At 36.9% G+C, this 18895-nt stretch overlaps 2 protein-coding genes across 5 annotated transcripts in view; both read left to right on the top strand.

Annotated features, from left to right (window-relative positions):
* Positions 1 to 1861: 1861 nt before the first annotated feature.
* On the top strand, positions 1862 to 7564 carry tmem229a (transmembrane protein 229A). Its single transcript, XM_081363160.1, has 2 exons — positions 1862 to 2836; positions 5444 to 7564. Exons 1-2 carry the CDS (start codon positions 1996 to 1998, stop codon positions 5518 to 5520), a joined length of 918 nt encoding a protein of 305 aa, XP_081219286.1. The 5' UTR covers positions 1862 to 1995; the 3' UTR covers positions 5521 to 7564.
* Positions 7565 to 13960: 6396 nt separating this feature from the next.
* The window catches only part of waslb (WASP like actin nucleation promoting factor b), a 19484-nt gene continuing 14549 nt past the window's right edge, over positions 13961 to 18895 (top strand). For 2 of the 4 annotated variants that reach the window (XM_081363548.1, XM_081363547.1), the window contains exon 1: positions 13961 to 15261. In XM_081363548.1, coding sequence (XP_081219674.1) covers positions 15157 to 15261 — 105 coding nt within the window. In that variant the 5' untranslated portion in view covers positions 13961 to 15156. The remainder of the gene's footprint in view (positions 15262 to 18895) is intronic. The other 2 variants (XM_081363550.1, XM_081363549.1) reach the window with 2 other exon arrangements.

The following is an 18895-nucleotide window of genomic DNA, read 5'->3' as shown; positions in this document are numbered from 1 at the left end:
TAATGTTCTGAACGATGTCATGCACCAGCATGCTGATAATGTGCCATTCACATTAAATTATTGTTTCTTTCCTAAGGGCAAAGATGCATCATGACTTTACAATGAGTTAAAAACGCGATTTGCTTCCATCTAGTGTCGCTTTGAAGAACTGCAGCCAGGCCTGTGAAAATGGAGCCTACATTTGAGAAATATGTTTGTAATAAAACAGAATTTCCCTTAAAAAACATTACAGTTGTCGTATATGTTTCACAGTTTAAAAAAAAAATTACTCAATAGAAATGTAACAATTTTTACACATTTATGTTGGATATAGTTGTTTGATTGACAGTGCCAGCGAACTGATAGTCTGTGACTTTTTATTTATTTATTTTGTGTGTGTGTGACTTCTAATATGGAGCCACTGAAGACCTCTGACCACTTGTTGTTGTCTGTGTATGCTGTGTCTCTCACAGATAACGGGCTGGATGAATTCTCATAGCTAATCTGTCACCTCCAAACGCAGCAGAGGAGAGCCGAGAACTGAGATGATAACAGTGTGTGTGTGTGTGTGTGTGTGTGTGTGTGTGTGTGTGTGTGTGTGTGTGTGTGTGTGTGTGTGTGTGTGTGTGTGTGTGTGTGTGTTGTTCAGTCATGCAGGAGAGTCAAGAGCTCCAGCCTCACCGTGGCATTTTACTGCTTTAGATTTTACAACAATTACGTAAATATCCTATATGTGGAATCTCTGTGTGTTGAATTAAACTTTACAATACCAAGCTGATCAATGAGTTTGAGCATAAAGGGCTTTTAAATATGAATAAAAGACATTTTTAGCCCTGAGGAACATGTCCTGATGAGAGAATTGAGTTTTAAGTTGACTAATGTCAAGTCCCAAAGAGAGAGAGATTACTTCAGAAACCCAAGGGTCGTTTCCATGGTAAGGATAGTAATACACTTAGAGAGAGAGAGAGAGAGAGAGAGAGAGAGAGAGAGAGAGAGAGAGAGAGAGAGAGAGAGAGAGAGAGAGAGAGAGTATTACTAAATAGTATTATGAAAATAATTTAAATATAATTTATAAAAATTATATAATTTAATAAACTTGTATAAACTAAAAAATACAAAATATATAGTATTATAAAAACTAAAATAATATTTAACAATACATTAAAGTTATCATATATAATTATTTATAAATAATATATTTATATATAATCAAATTTACCGTAAGAATAACATTTATAAAGTAGCATGAATAAAGTTATATAATATCTTTCTAAAATAATAAATACATAAATAAAAATAAATAATTAAACAGTATTATAAAAAATGCTATATAATATCTAATATAATAATATCATATAAAATATAGAAATAATATAGAAATAGACATTTTTTATGTATATAGGCTAAGTATTACTAAATGATATAAAAATAATTATAATATAATATAATATATCTAAATGTTTTTAATTATAGAATTTAATATAGCCTATATATTTATAAAATATAAATACCAAATAGAATACATATTATCAAATAATATAACCAACAAAATAATATTTTACAATAAAATAATTTTGATAAGATATAAAAGTAACATTTATAAAAACTTTGATACAATTATAAATATAATATTTTTCCTTTATTTTTGAAAAAATAACCAATACAAAAATCAAATAAATAATCAAACAATATAATATAATATAATATAATATAATATAATATAATATAATATAATATAATATAATATAATATAATATAATATAATATAATGTTGTTGTGAAGAGCTGTGTATGATGCGTATTCAGCACATTTAGATGAGTAGGACAGCGCCACCTGGAGGATGGTGTTATTACGTGTCTGTATTTTCTTCTCTTCTCATTCCGCTCCTTCCCATGATAGAGCAAGAATGCGGTTAGTGAGATTGTGTGCCTTCGCGGGGGTTCAGCGGGTCATCGGCGACTCAGATGACCTATAAACAAAACCCCATCGACATCTGAGAGTGTTTTGAGGAGAGATATGATGATGTCGAGCCCGGGGGCGCGCGACACAGCTCGCGCTTTACCGCAGTGGATGCGCATGTATTTCTACGGGATGCACGGAGTCACACTGGACATCCTTCTGTCCTCCGTGCGCCACTTCCAGGACCACAGCGACCTGCAGCTGCTGGGATTCTCCTCTCCGTTCCTGTGCATCGCGCACTCCATCACGCATCTGCTCCTGGAGAAGGTGTACCTGCAGAAGAGATGCTTCCACGCGCGCCCGCTCGTGTTCCACCTCGTCTTCTACCCGTCCCTGTACATCTGCCTGCAGATCTTAATCGGGAATCTGGTGACCTGCACGGAGAACATCAGGGTGGTTTCCATCACGCAGCTCGTTGTGCATTACATGCTCGCTTTATACTTCTCGAACATCTTTCATGAAGGCGTCTCGCATCTGCAGTTTCAGAGAAACAGTGTGTTGTTATTGAGATCCTCGCGCGCGGACGGGTTACCCGGACTCCTGCGCTTCGTGTTCTTCGGGATGCACGGGTTCCTGGATGAGGTGGTCTTCACCTCTGTGTTTAATCTGATCGAGAAGGAGGACCGAGTCTTGAAGGGTCACACATCCCTGTGGTCCTTCTTCATGTATGGAAGCTGCAGCTTCGTGGTGGAGAAGCTTTACCTGCACCTGCACTTCAGGAGAGGGTGGAGAACCTGGAAGAGGCTTCCCATCTACATCTGCTTCATCTACGCCTGGGAGTTCAGCTGGGGCTTCGCTCTCAGGCAGTTCGGCGCATGTTCCTGGGATTATTCCCATTATCCCCTTAACTTCATGGGACTGGTGACCTTGCTGTATCTTCCCGGATGGGTTTGTCTGAGTCTGTATCAAGACGTCTTGTCTAATGTTCTGATGAGGGTTGTGTGTGGTGATGGCGAGGAGAAGGACAGGTTGCACGCTGGACCAGGGAAAAAAGACATTTGATAGTTTGATGCTTGAGAAAGCTTTTTTATTATTATTAATATACAGTAGTCAACATTTGAAGTGGATCAAAAAAGTTCATCAAAGACGAGAACGGGTATTGTTCAAAAGGTTTTGATCCAAATGTTGACTACTGTATATATAAACGATTAATCGCAATTAATCGCATCCAAAATACAAAATTTGTGTTTACATAATATATGTGTGTGTGCTGTGCATAATTATTTTGTATATATAAATACACACATGCATGTATATATTTAAGAAAAATGTGTTATTTATATATATAAAATATGTATATTTATATATAATATAAATTATGTATAAACATATATACATGCAAATATTTCTTAGCTATGTACATGAATATGTGTGTATTTATATACAAAATAATTATACACAGTACACACACATATATTATGTAAACACAAACTTTTATTTTGGATGCGATTAATCACGATTAATCGTTGCATAGTTGTCATTCCAGTGAATATAGTTTTGAAAGTCAGTTGCATGGGGTAAGTTGACACAGAGTGAACCTGACTTCGATCAGGCGATCAATTTAAATAGTCAAATAATTGTGAAAAATCATGAAACCATAAAAATGTGTAAGCTAACATAGACAAATATAATTAAATATATAGGCTATATAAAGTATATTATTAATTTTATAGTAATTCATTCATTTATATAATCAGATTTTATAGTATAATATATATAGTAGGCTACATTTATAATTAAAATTAATAATAACAATAATAATAAGACAATTAATTCTTTAAAATGACAACATTTTACATGACAGCTTGCCATGCTAAAAATGGGACAACTTTATAAAAAATTATAATGTTTAATTTTTTTTGCCTGCAGGACAGAATTATCATATATATATATATATATTTATATTTATATTTATTTATATATATTAGGGCTGTGAAATCGATTAATTGCATCTAACATAAAAGTTATATGTGTGTGTGTGTGTGTGTGTGTGTGTGTGTGTGTGTGTGTGTGTGTGTGTGTGTGTGTGTGTGTGTGCAGACAGAAATGCACACATTCATATATATAATATATAAGAATAAAAATAAAAAATATATACACAAACTTTTATGTAAGATGCGATTAATCGATCTGACAGCATGAGTTGTTGTTCTGAGATGCATGAGTTGTTGAAGTTTCTCGATTCTCCCCTCTCTATTTGAATGTTATTTAATTTTTAAATGTCATATGATATAATTTTTAAATGTTATATTAAAAAATTCACCTTAATTGCCATTTGAAATCTCAGCAAAGCCCAGGATGTGCACACAAGGACAGAAACACACAGGTATAAATCGCTGGTTCTCAGGGGGACACTTGTACCAGCGAGACAGAGAAACCCTCAGAGAAACGTTTCCTCAGAGAAACAAGCGTAGCTGCATTAGCAGCATTAATCCACCTTATGAACTGCCATTACACACACAAACACAGCAGGATTTCACAAATTACTACTTGGCTTTGATGGTTATTGAATATTGGGCGTGTGTATGATTGTTTTACTGCATGATGGGATATATGAGGACGGTCTCCTCGTAACTGCACGCGTCAGGAGTTTTTGCATGTGGAGATTCAAGCATCTGATCGTGCAAACCGTAGCAAAAGTGATTGTGAGAGATAAACTGTGACTCCTTCAGCTTTAAACAAGACGAGAGCAACCGAGTGCCTTCATATGAACACTTTCAGGCAGCTGGACTTATGTAATCGAGACACTTTAGAAGAATTACATCCAAACGGAAACATGTTCAGGCTTATCTCAGTGATATCAAGACGTTGAGATGAAGACGATATGAGGAAGAAAGAAAACACACAGTTTATAGAGACCTCTATGGCAGCTAAAGCCGGGCGTTTATTAACAAAAATACTGAGACTTTATTAAACATATGAGCACCGTACACTGTGAATAACTACTGTGATCCCGTCTTTTTGGGATTTATGACTGAATTTATCCGTATATCTTGTGTTTTGCTCTTTGTGGAAAAGATTGAAAGATAAACTGCCAAAGCTTAGAATAACTTCAGCCTCAAATCTCTGTGACTTTAGCAACTTTTTAGAAGAAAAGAAAAAAAAACATCCTGTGAGAGGAATAGACAGGCTTTTTAAAAGATTATTAAAATATTTCTCCTTCATGCATGTGGTCACTTGTTGATGTGAAGACTCTCGGCAGCTGCTCAAATGTACTGTTTTGTACTTTAAGAGAAAAAAAAACAAACACACTTTGTATAATTCCAGGAATGAGATGGTGATTATTATCATTTTAATGTCTGTCTGTGTAATTGGCACTACACCGAGATCATGTTATGAATGTTAGTCTGAGTCTAGAATGATAGAAATCATTTAATGCACTTTTTTTATTTTACATTATTGTAGCACATCTTCATGGTTTCAGGTCTGTCTCTATGCACTCATTACACTGATCAAATTAAAGAGATGAAATATGACGTGTGGTGTGTTTCATCTGTTGTCGCAGGAGAGATTTGGCTGTTACTGAAGGGACTTGAAAACTTTCCATTTCTGACGTCAACAAACAAAACAGCCACTGTGTGATTCTCGTCCCCTGAGACTCAACAACACCCGACTGTAAGAGATGATCAACTCAATGGTTGTGATTGCATCTGTATTCTGAGCGAATGTCTCAATTTGTAAAGGGAATTGCTTGTTGCAATTTCATCTCTCTTTAGTGTGTAATGTTGCTGTTTGAGCATGAAAAATAGTTATTCTCTATATCAGTGTCAGTGTTTCTAAACTCCCTGAAACGCCTCCATTGTAGTCTTGAGTTTCTTCCGGGAACGAACATGTCACAATATTCCTCATTTAAATAATTCATGTGCAGAATAAAGGGGCGGGGCCTGGTTGAGTTAGTAGTGTGTTGAAACCTGCGTCCCAACTCGCCTACGTATACTATGCCCTAGTTTTTGTGAAGAAAAAGTACATACTTTTGAGTGTGTAGCAGAAGTGAAGGCAAGCTTTGGGACAAACTACTTCGTCATAATCGCATCTTTAACAGATCGCTCTGTCGCTTAGTTACGTGCTTCCTGTCAATCATCTTGTCACAGTTAAATTTAATTTCCTTTCATTTCGGAGAGAAATGAAGCAGCACTTTGATCTGCCGGTCGTGGGTCTTTCATGCGGAGACTCTTCTCATGTGTTTGCATAATGATGCATTTTAAAAGTTAATAACCAAACGTATCATTATAAAAATTCACAATGCTGTTGCATATGAAATATAATGTGGATAACACTGAATACTGATTATTAATCTCTCAAACCCATTTATCTTAACCTCTCTTCTTAACTGTCAGTCTTGCACATCCGCCATGTTTGTAGTTTTTTAACAACTAATGTTAAATAGTCAAGAGCTCAACTAAAGCGAACACTGATCAACATAATGGTGACTCTTTCCTTCAGTGATTCTGCTTGTTAACAGCAGGTGTTCATCACTAATACTCAATCATCACTCAGTTAATCACTTAATTATCTCATTAACTTTAACACTGCTTCAATGACTCAAATAAACGCTGAGGACGGTTAATTTAACACTGGGGTTTTTGCGGTGTAAGTGCACACGGATTTGGAAAAAGTAGACCATCCGGGTATCTTTTGAATACTCTCATGTCAACATACTATGATTTGGGACACTAATTCTAGTTTTGGATACTATTTAAGATGGAGCGGGACATTTCCCAAACACGCTTGAAGGGCTTGACCAATGACAACACACTGCTCCAGCCGACCAATCAGAGCACAGTGTGCTTTTCAGAAGGAGGGGCTTCATAGAGACAGGAAGTAAACAGAGCGTTACTGACAGACTGGGAAGAGAGGAGCCGCAACAATGGAGAATATGGGAAAATAAGCAACATTCAAGCATGAAAGCCTGTTCTAGTAGAGCCCAAAAACAAATTTAGGTCTAATATATAGCCTCTTTAAGGCTGGGTTGCAATGCATCATTGTTAACATGTGACATTTTTCCTAAGACCAAAAAAAATGCATGGCTTGCATGGCATTCAAGGTTTGTCTAAGGACATTTTCTTAAGTAGAGCATAAAGCAGCAACTCTGCTTTAATCCGCTTTAGTGTTTAACAGGGCTTTACTAAATGCCCTCGCTCTTTCAGCCCGAGTTTAAAACATCTGCTGTTCATTAATGAGCAGTGTGCATGAATCTGTTTCTTCCCTTGTGAATCATTAGTAATTTGTTTAGAAATGACTTCAGTTTGAGTTTGTAATGAAAGGATGCTTTACGAAGTGTTTCTCAGAGGTGTCAAATGCAGCAGATGAGCATTTCTCACTCTAAACACAATATTCACATGTTTTATTTAAATGATATTCAGTGAGGCACATGCTCTCGTTTCACACTCGATCAGAAGTTGATAAGAGGAACTGTTATGTATTCATGTTACTCATTTACCAATGGTTTAAAGTCACCAACCCATCAATAACAAACATGGTTCTTCAGAAATGGTTTTAAAGGGTAAATCTTACAAAACCTTAATTTGATTTGAAGCCATTTTAGCAACTTTTTTTGCATTGTGCAATTAAGTTATTTTCTCCCAACTCTCATTTGTCCTATATAAACAAATAAATAAATAATTGCAATTCTAATTGTCATGTAATGTATTAATGTGTAATTTTCAATGATATACATCATGATAACATTGCTGATTACTGTAAATGTTTGTTTTTGTAAATCAACAAATGCAGTACAACAAGAAACTTCTGTAAATTGAAGTTAAGCGAATTTCGCTATTTGGATTTAAATAGGCAAATGCTTAAGAGGGCCGTAAAACACAGAGAAGTGACATTGGGGATGGAGAAACACACCCAAATTAGCTTTGGTTAAACAGGCGTATAATAATTTGGATAAATGTGTAAGCTAGATTTATGCCTATTTTTTTACAACTTCATGGACACCACAATGATTTCCCTCGTGTGGTAATATTTTTCTTTGTAAATATGTATGGTTTGCAAAAATGTGAACTGCTGCGTCTGTGCAGATGAGAGAAGCAAAGAGTGTGTGCGTTGTGCACACGCTACATTATGGCCAAGCACGCACCCTTAAAATAGCATCCTAATAATGCGCCACTGACTTTAGACGAGGTTTCTCCTGGTCAGTGGAGGAATTGTTTTCTGAAACTGCAAAATAGCACCAGGGAACGTTTGCGCCGTAACACGCCTCCTCTTTTCCTGAACCGCTGAAAGTTCATTCCCTAATTTACCGACGTGTGTCTGTGGAGGGAAAAGTCCGCTGTGCGTCGGGTGCAAAATAGGAATGATACATGTGTCGGTGTACTAAGTCAGTTGCGCTGGGTGCAAGATAGGGCCCTATGTTTTTAGCATTGTATTTTGTCAACAGTTCCTTAATTGAAGGAGTGTGTATCTTTTCATTTCTTAAACAACCATGTAAAGACACATCATGCATGGGATGTGCTGGAGGAGACTTTACAGACTGCTGGATTGCCAATGCAACATCTTGACCAAAAATGGATGCACCTCTTGATGGAAATAACATCACAACATTTATTTCAATGCCACTAGTGAACTCCAGCCAGAAACATATTTTTCATGTTCACACTCGTAACGTACAAGAGACTGAACGTGATTCAAGGCCCTGATATACTTACGGTAAAGTTATTTTTCCTTCTTCACTTAGATGTAAAAAGAAGTTGAAGCGATACCTTTGCAGCGAAACACTTTTAACGAACATCCCGACGCCCTCGACATTGCGAAGAGTGACGGTTAGATGAATATGTAAATAATAATATTAATTAATAACATACACTCAGTAATGACAGTGGTGAGAAAACAGCAGTTCAGAAAGCATCTGATCGTATAGCGATGAGGAAATGTTTGCACCAGTTCTGGCATTCACCGGCATCATGTCGACAGATGAGCTATTAAAATGTTATGATATTATAAAGTATATTTGAGACTACATAGACTATAAATCTGGCTATGTGAGACTATAATGTGAATTAATCCCGTTTCTTTGCATGACACATTGACATTACAGAACAGAATGGCTTTTCCAACTTTATCCTGAACATTGTATAAGCATTCATTTCATGTGTCATAAAACAAAAGAGAGACTGTAAACGTCAAATCCTTTTGATTCAGTACTTCACATAAAAATCAGTCTGCAGACTCTCAGACGTTACCTAGGAAGGTCTCGTTTGTCAAGTTTTGTTACAAGCTGTTCACACATTGCCAATAAACAAGAGATTAACACATAAACATTCTTACATAGTCTTAGCAAGCCACTACCCAGCAAGCAATAGCCGTCATTTCACCGTCTCTGTTAACTATAGACCCGATATAGTCCGGCTATGAGGATCCCATCCAGACAGAATAACCTTGAATTTGGTTACATGTCGTTTTTGCCAAAATAACTTGCGAGATGTATGATATTCCATCATGTAAGCAAAGTCAGCAGTGATTACTAAGGTGTTTGGTTTCATTTCTTCACTCATTTCATTTCTTTATCTAATTGATGACTCGTCTATTCTTGGGATATGCTTAGACGTCTATTAAATTTTCACTGACAGCTCAAATTTTGCCTTGTTTTAGGCTGTGTTTGGACATCTATTAGTCTTTTAAACACAAAAATGCTTGCTGGGTGATTATCTAAACGTACTTAAAAGCTTTTTTGAGTATGAAGCGCAGTTGTCGTGTGATTAAGTTTCAGTATTTTGTCATTGTTGTCATCACCCACGGCCCCCCAGAACCCCTGAAGACGAGCACAGAGGAAAGGTCATCCTGAAACCAAATCCCTTCTAATGTGCTCAGAATAATGGATCTGTAACCTCAGACCTTCTTAACCTCCGGCAGCGCTCCTAATGTCTTATCATTCGAGCTCTCGAACCGTGGGGTTTTCAGCGTTTAGCATCTGATATGCAGTCGAGCACATATTCCATAACAAGAGCACATTTCAATCTTATCCTAAATCTGTTGTATGACACATATAAACCATCATAACCAGTCAGCCCTAGTTATCATACTGCCGAAAATAGGTCATGAGTCTGCGTTTTTTCCTTTTCCTTGTTTTGTCTGAGCAAAATGAGTTCTGTTTGTCCTAACATTGACACTTAAGTGTAAAACAAGCCAGCATTTCAATAAAATACTCTAGGCCTACGTGATTAAAAACCTTTGTGTACCCTGTAAATATATATATATATCTCAAAATATACTGTATCAAAATAACAAAATATCAAAATAACTTTTTTTTATAAGTTATAAAATATTCAACAATGTTTTTAAGTCAGTTTAATGTAAGTTAAGTTGAAATGACATAAACATCCAAGTTGATTGTTTTATATTGTATTTATTTTTTTATTTGTATTTTGCAGGATAGAAAATAATCAGGTGTAATTTGTGACTAAATGCTTTGAGAGAGTTCAGATGCAAAAGCCTCTAAGTGCCATCTGAAATTTTCTTCTAGAATGATCATTTTTTATCAAGCTCGTATATTTAAGTTCAGTTATTTCACTTAAATGGCAATGAAAATTACCTATTAGTTGTCATTTAAGTGAAATAACTGAACTTAAATATACGAGCTTGATAAAAATGATCATTCTAGAAGAAAATTTCAGATGGCACTTAAAGGCTTTTGCATCTGAACTCTTCATATTTTGTCTAGATTATTTAAAATACATAAATAGGCTACTTAAATCTTAAAAATTGAAAACTTTTATCAACTGGACTACTAAATACAGATCAATATTAGGTGTTATATAGCTAGTGAATGAAGCCTTCTTGACTTCACTTCTTCAAGGTATTTACATTAACCATAAGAGGGCGCCACACCTTATACATTTGTTTGAATTTGTGTAGTATGCAAACGAGTGGCTAAACTGCCTCTTTCTTTTATTCTGACTACATTATTCATGTTCACCTAATCAAACATTGATTTATCACTCTTGTTAGTTCATTAGCTACTGATGAATATGATTGAAATTGTTGTTTGTGCCTCGTTGTAAGTTGTTACACTGTTTCCTTAGAAAAATAGTATGGTGGACACCGCCGCCCAGAGGACTAGAGGAGAATTACAGCCTGACAAACACTGAGGAAGAACACTTTACTGGAGTGCTAGTGCTGACAACTTTAGGTAAATATTTAGACAGTGATGATGCTGTCAGCTGTGCAGGAAATGGTTTATCTGCCAAATATTCCTGCCACGTGACATATTTGCAGTGGTGGTGTCCCGATCCTCCTGACCGCGCCCTGCTTCGGGAATATGATGATGATGATGATTAAGTCTTGTTCAGTGCTGATTTTCGGCCATGTCTGAATGAGAGAATCCCATTTTAGTCCTAGGATGTTTAAATATCCTAAGAAGAAGTCAATTATGAGATAAAGACAACAAATATAAACTACGACCTATACGAATTTCAACTTGAAAGTCATTCAGTGATGACCGAATGTCATAATTTTGACTTTTTATCTCATAATTTTGACACAAAAATTGTGTATTTTTTCATAATCTTTTTTTTTTACTTTATCATTTATAACTTTAATGTCAATTATTTTGTTATAGCCATAATTATGCAGTTAAAATGTTTTATATATCTTATATAAATCTTATATTTTTGACTATTTTGATATAATGTCATATAATTGCGACATTATTCTTTTGACTGTTTGTCAAATTTCAACTTTGTCAACTTATGACTTTTATCTCATAATTTTGACTTTTTATCTCATCATTATGATGTAATATGTTATAATTTGACGTAAAAATAATAATTATGATAAAAAAAAATTTTCAACTTTTTATGTCATAATTCTGACTTTTATTTCACAGCTATGCCTTTTAAGGTCATGATGATAAATGAGTGAAAATGGGCTTTCCATACATCTTTCTATATTCTCTCAATGTCACGGGTCTCCATATTTCTCACTATTATAATTTTTGTTATATACTCAATTAGTTTTGTTTTGTGGGCATTCAGGGATTTATCTTGATGTGTTACTTCCTCCTGGCCTGTATAAACCAGCCGTGTGTGTGTGTGTGTGTGTGTGTGTCCTGAGGCCAGTGTTTTCAGGCAAACACACACACACAGCTGCTCTCTGACTCACACACACTCTGACTCTCCTCTTGTTAAACAGTCTAGTAGCATCAGCCTTACATCATCTGTGTCTTCAGCTTCCAGAAAAGCATGAAGTCTCCCGTTTCTCCGATCCTTTGTCCTCTTTTTTACTTTATTCCCCTTTAAGAGTTCCAGTAGAAGCACCAGAGCAACACAACACGCATTACATAACTCCCTCTGAGATCTGCAGGAAAATACGTACAATTACTGACTTTTTTTTAGCCTTACAGGACCAGTTTAATCTGAGAAAGCAGGACTGATGCTGTTTAAATGATGTATGATTTCTGAACTCAATATCTGCACAGTTATAGATATTAAATCTGGAGTAAAAGATGTGCATGTCCTCCAAAGCTTTGTTAACATGTCTGTTTCTTTACCGGTTTGATTTTCCAGTTATAATAGCATGCATTTCTGCTTGCAACACTTGAAAGCGGCATGACTGCTGTGTGTGTGTGTGTGTGTGTGTGTGTGTGTGTGTGTGTGTGTGTGTGTGTGTGTGTGTGTGTGTGTGTGTGTGTGTGTGTGTGTGTGTGTGTGTGTGTGTGTGTGTGTGTGTGTGTGTGTGTGTGTGTGTGTGTGTGTGTGTGTGCTGGACAGGAGACTGTGTGTAGAAACAGCTGGTCTTCATAAGCATACTTGCTGCATAATCTAATACTGCTGTGATTCAGATGAGCACATTCAGCTTTCTCTGGCCAAGACCGTCGGTAGTCAGCATTACACCGTAGAGAAAATATTGTGCTTGTCCAGGATCAGTCCGCAAATAGCACGAGGAAACATGCGAAGGTGAGGACGCAGAGAGACACAAACAGAGATTTGCAAGGGAAACCAGACTTTAAAAAAGAGGAGATATATGTGAAAGGTTAAGAGTGTTAGATATCTGATACACTTATTATGATGAAATACTTTGCGTGATAAATGTCAGTGTGTTAACAGCGAATGATTTGCAAGTGGTTTGATTCCCCCACCTTGGGTTCATTGGCTGTGCATTAGACCATTTGTTTTAGGTTTAGTTTATTATTTTTTATTTAATCTGTTTGTTGGCAGGTTTATTTATAGCCTGTTTAATATACAATACAACTTTACATAGACTAATGTACAGTTGTACAATGGCACAGGCACTATGAGGAGATTTATTTGGTCTCAGAATGTAGTTGAGCTTATGCGTAGATTTGCCATTGTTTAGCTGTACAATGTGTGACCAGTAGGTGGCGCTATCAACAATTAGACCTGCTGGGGTCACTGTAGGTTTTTATGTTTGTTTTTTTAGGTCAAATGCCATAGTTGTTATCATATATTTCAGAAATAAATCACAAACTCAGAAAAACAACTTACCGATAGTATAGATAATGCACATTTTGTTTAGTCACTAATCACTGATTAGTCAGAGGAATGAGTTATTAGTAATCAGACAAAAGTCAAGCATACAGTCGAGTTCACCGTAAATGAATATGTATTGTCATGACTTTTGTTTTGGCATATTCATTTTTTCCACTACTGACCCACTGACTCTCTCTCTCTCTCTCTCTCTCTCTCTCTCTCTCTCTCTCTCTCTCTCTCTCTCTCTCTCTCTCTCTCTCTCATCTAACTGGTTTTTCAGGTTTCTGTCTATTTACCTCACAGCTCAACCATGTTTGGGAGTGACTACCTTCAAGCTGCGACTGGAAATACTCATAAGTGTTATCAGCAGCAAATATTCCCCCCACATCTTCTTACACACAAACATTCACAGTGAAGTAGTCAACATAGCTGACGAGTTTCTGTAAATGACTGAATTCATCATGTGTACGTCAAGTACTAATACTAAAGAACAAGCCCATTGTATATAGGTTATTGCATCAAATACTATATCCAAATCAGAGGCCATATCCACCTTTTGTTGTTCTTTGACATATTTAAGCAACACTGCTGATTAGACCAATAGTCAGGCCGTCAGTGCAAAGGGACAAATGAAGTTCAGGTGGCTAATTTTAATTAGGAGCCATTGTTATTTTGATTGTTCACTCTGTTGGCCTGTACTTTATGTGCCAAGTGACACATTCCTCACTTCACTTTATTGTTGAGTTATTTCCTCTTCTTTTTTATATTTATTACACACACACATACACACACACACACACACACACACACACACACACACACACACACACATCTATATATATATATATACACACACACACACACAGGCCTAAACTTATACAAACATACATATACAAACTAACATACACACACACACATAGGCCTATACTTTTACAAACATACATATATACATACACACACACATACACACACATATATATATATATGGACAAACAAAAAAGAGGGGAGAAAAAAAATACATATATATGCAAAAAATACATTAAACTAAAAAATCACCCACTTCACTCCACGTCATGACTCCGCCCACACAGCGTTCCTCTCTGAAACTGCATTTTCATCATTGTCAATAATGCCTTGATTGCGATTTGTAAGGCTACAGCTGTCTAACAACCAACAAATATTTTTACTTAAAGCGTTTAAATGCTGAAAGCAGACTCTTTTACATTATACGCAGACTAAACACGACCAAATCCTACTATAGCGAGGGCTTCGTTCATGCTTATTTCATCGCTCACGCTGGCGTTGCCTAGTAACCTTCCCGGAGCGTCCAGTCACATTATTTATTCAATACTCACAAGCCACGCCCAATAAACGCTCTGATTCGCTTACTGACTAGCGCCCCCGGCCATCAGCCAATCAATTCGCTCTGCTTATTGAACGCCACGCCGTCTCATTAATATTCATAAGCCAAGCGTTCGCCATAGTAGGGTTTGTAATCCGCTGCGTCTCACTGTCATGCGCAGCGGTGGCACTGCCATGTTGGATCGAAAGCTCGGTGCACAGGAGTTCAGATGAAAGTTTAGAGGCTCAAGACGACACTGGATAACCAGACGAGGATCGCTTTTTGTTTGTGAGACGCAGGACTTCTCTCAACCCATTCCCGGCCGAACACACAGGTCTGGATATGAAAGGCTCCGGATACAAGCTGCGGTGATCAAAGATCAATGAACGCATATTTTCTGTTTAACACTTCCTGATCACAAGTTCACACCATCGGATTGTCAAAATGAGTGGTCCGCCTTCAACCAGGAGGCCTAGTAACGTCGGCTCTATTCTTCTCACACCACAAGAAAACGAAGTGCTCTTCAGCCATCTGGGCAGGAAATGCACGGTAAGTTCTCAAGCGTTTGCTTGGTTTCTTTGCCAGGTAGTTTTCAGGCAGTCATGGATGTTCCAAACTCGAACTGATATGAATGTATCAGTGATGATTCCATTGGAACGGATCCATCAACAATGTATCATTGTAAAGATACACTGCATCAACATGCGCTTGCTTCTGTTTGCTGTGTTCCTCTATCAATGCTTTCAAAGTTTCAGGTGAGCTCAAGGGCCTTGTGCTGGTGAGATTGAGTACTTTACAGAATGGCTTTTCAAACTTCTAATGCCAATATGATGATCCACGTCATAATATATGCTTTCACCTCAAATATAAACCCAAATATTATTAGTTTTTACATCTGTATATATAACTGTGGTCTTATAAAGTCTTGTTTGATGAAATGTAATCAGGTGAACTTGATGTAGTTCATGTCATATTGGCACATTTCTTTATCTTTATGGCTGATAAAACCACCTGACAGCAGCTCATAACACTCTTCCTCCTTCAGATTTCACAATAAAACACCGTTCTGGTTTCAAATATGAGACATTTACCTCTGCATTTCCAAACATGCTTTGTGTACGTTGCTAATTCCCCCAGCTTTCATAACTGTTTCATAGAGGAAACTGTCATTGGTGTGTCTGGTTAAACTGTTAAGAATGTAACAAAATATTCAAGATTGGGAGGAGCAAAGGGTTGAATTGTTTGACCCATTAGTCTATAGAGAGCAGACTGCTATATATAATGCACTTTAATATAGGCCAAGTAACAATTTATGCATTTATACTTATTTATGACCATAAGTTGCACCTTATATCATTATGTTTTGATGGTGCAGTCCTGACATGTTTTTAGTTTAATCACCAATGCATGTCTGAATGCAGTTGTAAACTTCTGTTTCCTCATTCCACTGCGTTACCTGTTCTGTTCCTACAAGATGAAACTCATGTTGTTCGGATAACAAAACCGAAGCTTCCTTTTTCAAACGAGGGCATGCATGTTTCTTCCCAAAGGGCCTCGTTCCTCAGTGTGAAACGGGAACCAGGACTTGCCACCCGAGATTCCCGGTTTCTCCTGCATGACTCGGGTCCTTGAATGCTCCACATTCCTAGCGGCGTTGAACAGTGACAGTGCTGTGCTTATCATGCGCTTGCAATATCAACGCATCCCAGGGGCTTCGTCACCTTTTTGACATTTATTCATGAATTTATGTCGCAAGCCTTTTTTATATTCAAGCGGCGTGTCGTGGCACGATTGAAGTGGGTGTGTTTGTCCACATCTCTCCTCTGAGGGATCAGTTGAATATGCTCTGAATCACAGAGACTTCAGTCTCATCCATTGTTTTGTTAGCATTGCGCCAGCTTTAGGGAGCTAGCATTAGTTTGAGATCAGGAGCAGCCTGAGGATGTGTGGTCCGTCCGCTGGGCCTGTTTGTGGGAGTATGTGGTTCTCCTCCTGCATGGGAATGAATGTGGGGGGGGGGTTGGAGAACCAGTCCTCTCTGGTAGTTCCTGCTGGCCGAGTTTCTGTGAAGTGTGAGGACGGCTAAAATCACAATTTTTCAGCCTTCTCTCAGTTTCAGTCTGTAATGCGCAGAATTTGATAATAACAGGTTCATAGACATTTTGTTAATGACGGATTCTTCAACTATGGCAGAAACATCATATATCACTTTTTAATCACAATTTTTCATGTTGGTTTTACTATTTTGCAAGTGACTCAGCAATACAGCCAAATTAATTTACCTATTTTAAAAAATAACAAAGTAACAAAATATAAAAGAAAAAAGAATGACAGACACTTTAGGCCAAAGATGAAACAACTTACAAACAAAGATACACATGCAAATTAAATAAAATAGGTGTATTTGACAGTCGTATACAAGAAATTGAATAAACAAGTGTAAAAATAAAACGCTACATAGACTTCACTGTATAACTTATACGTTGATTCTTATTAAAGCTAGTGAAGGTAATCAGTGAGTAATGATTTTTCTTTGTCTTTTTTTGTTTTTGTTTTTTTTTTTACATTAATGACAAGTGGCATATGTTTATTAGGCTGCTGTCACTTTAACCGACTGTGTTTATGTAAACCTTTGTGTATTTGAGAGTTTTAAGCACAATAAAACGCGAAAGGTAACTAAGTTTAGTTCTCAGGCGCTGGTTTTGATAGGCTTGAAGTGTGCGGGGGATGAAAAGCGCATGTCAGAACAGCGTGGGAATAAAATGTTTGACCGGCAAGGCTTTAAAACATATGCAAGTTATAAACTTACATGATTGTGAATAAGTGCAATCTCACGTGAGCTTAACCCTACCTCTGCGTTTACATATGATGGTGACATTTTAATCGTTCACAATCAAAATTTGTGATCTCGCACACCCCTACTTCAGTGTTATCATTGCTGTGGTTTTTTAGATGTCCAGTGATATAGTAAAATATGAAGAATTTAACACCTTTGTAGCTCCATATAGCCTCAGTTCACCTATAAAAGTCAAGTTTGTTGAACTATTTCTATTTTTACTACTTTTTATTTTTTATACAGCACATTAAGAAAATTACCTTTAAATTTGTTTAGCCATTTGTAAATTATTATTAAAAGGACATGCCTTATGATTATTTTTAGCATTTCAGAATAATATTACAGTGTAAACTTAACTAACACATTTATGTATGGAAAATTGGTAGTGACAAGTGTTCTCACACTTTTTTATATAGTTAAATATATTTTTAAGTCTCTTCTGCTCACCAAGGCTGCATTTATTTAACCAAAAATACCATAATATTGTGAAAATATTACAATTTAAAATAACGGTTTTCAATTTGAATATATAGTAAAATGTAATTTATCAAATCTGAATGTTCAGCATCATTACTCCAGTCTTCAGTGTCACATGATCCTTCAGAAATCACTCTAATATGATGATTTTCTGCTCAAGAAACATTTATGATTGTTACAACGTGATTTATTTGAAATGGAAATCTTTGGTGACTTCATAGTCACTTTAATGCCTCCTTATTGAATAAAAAATGATTTCTTCCATTAACTGCAGCTGACGATGAGCGATAAACTGCGAGATACGGAGCGACGACCGTCTGATGTTGGCTTGGATGAATGCCTCAGAGTTTGAGGAATGACTCGAATGAACTGATAATGGGCGGCAGCTTCATTCAGCCAATGAGAGCGCAGAAGACCCTCTCGCTCTCTCTGTGTCTCTGTTAACCTTCCTCTGGCTTGTATGGTGTGGTTAATGGAAGCTTTGAGTGTCTCTGTAACAGTTCGGCGGGTTGTTAAGATGTGTGGCGTGGCTTCACTCCTGACCAGGATCCTGGCAGGACCGTCTGACTTTGCCGGTCCGCTCTGCGCTTATGTAAATCTTCTGGCCCATCCTGAGAATAGATGCTGATCATTAATTCCCTAAAGTGGCTGTTTGGCGAGAACGTCTTTGTGCATTTCGCAGCTGTTCACTTAAAAGTGCTCGGACTTGTCACTGTCACACAGTTTTTAGGAGAAATATTCACTGGTTCTGATTCCTCGCAGTTGGTTCATCTCAGGTCAGACTATTGATTTGTGAACTCAGGTTTCAATTCGGGATGGGTGTATCCTTGTTTTCCCTCAAAGGCGTCATTTCTTGGAAAGCAGGATTTC

Source organism: Scardinius erythrophthalmus (assembly GCF_964197995.2).
Source record: "Scardinius erythrophthalmus genome assembly, chromosome: 4".
Taxonomy (NCBI): Eukaryota; Metazoa; Chordata; class Actinopteri; order Cypriniformes; family Leuciscidae; genus Scardinius; species Scardinius erythrophthalmus.
This window is presented reverse-complemented; position numbering and strand designations above follow the sequence as displayed.

What these genes read in the sequence shown, in the direction of transcription:
- tmem229a (XM_081363160.1), top strand. Translation starts at nt 1,996, where the DNA reads ATGATGATGTCGAGCCCGGGGGCGCGCGACACAGCTCGCGCTTTACCG. An exon ending in TCCCGGATGGGTTTGTCTGA is followed by an intron (nt 2,837 to 5,443) that starts GTCTGTATCAAG and finishes CTGTTGTCGCAG; the next exon opens with GAGAGATTTGGCTGTTACTG.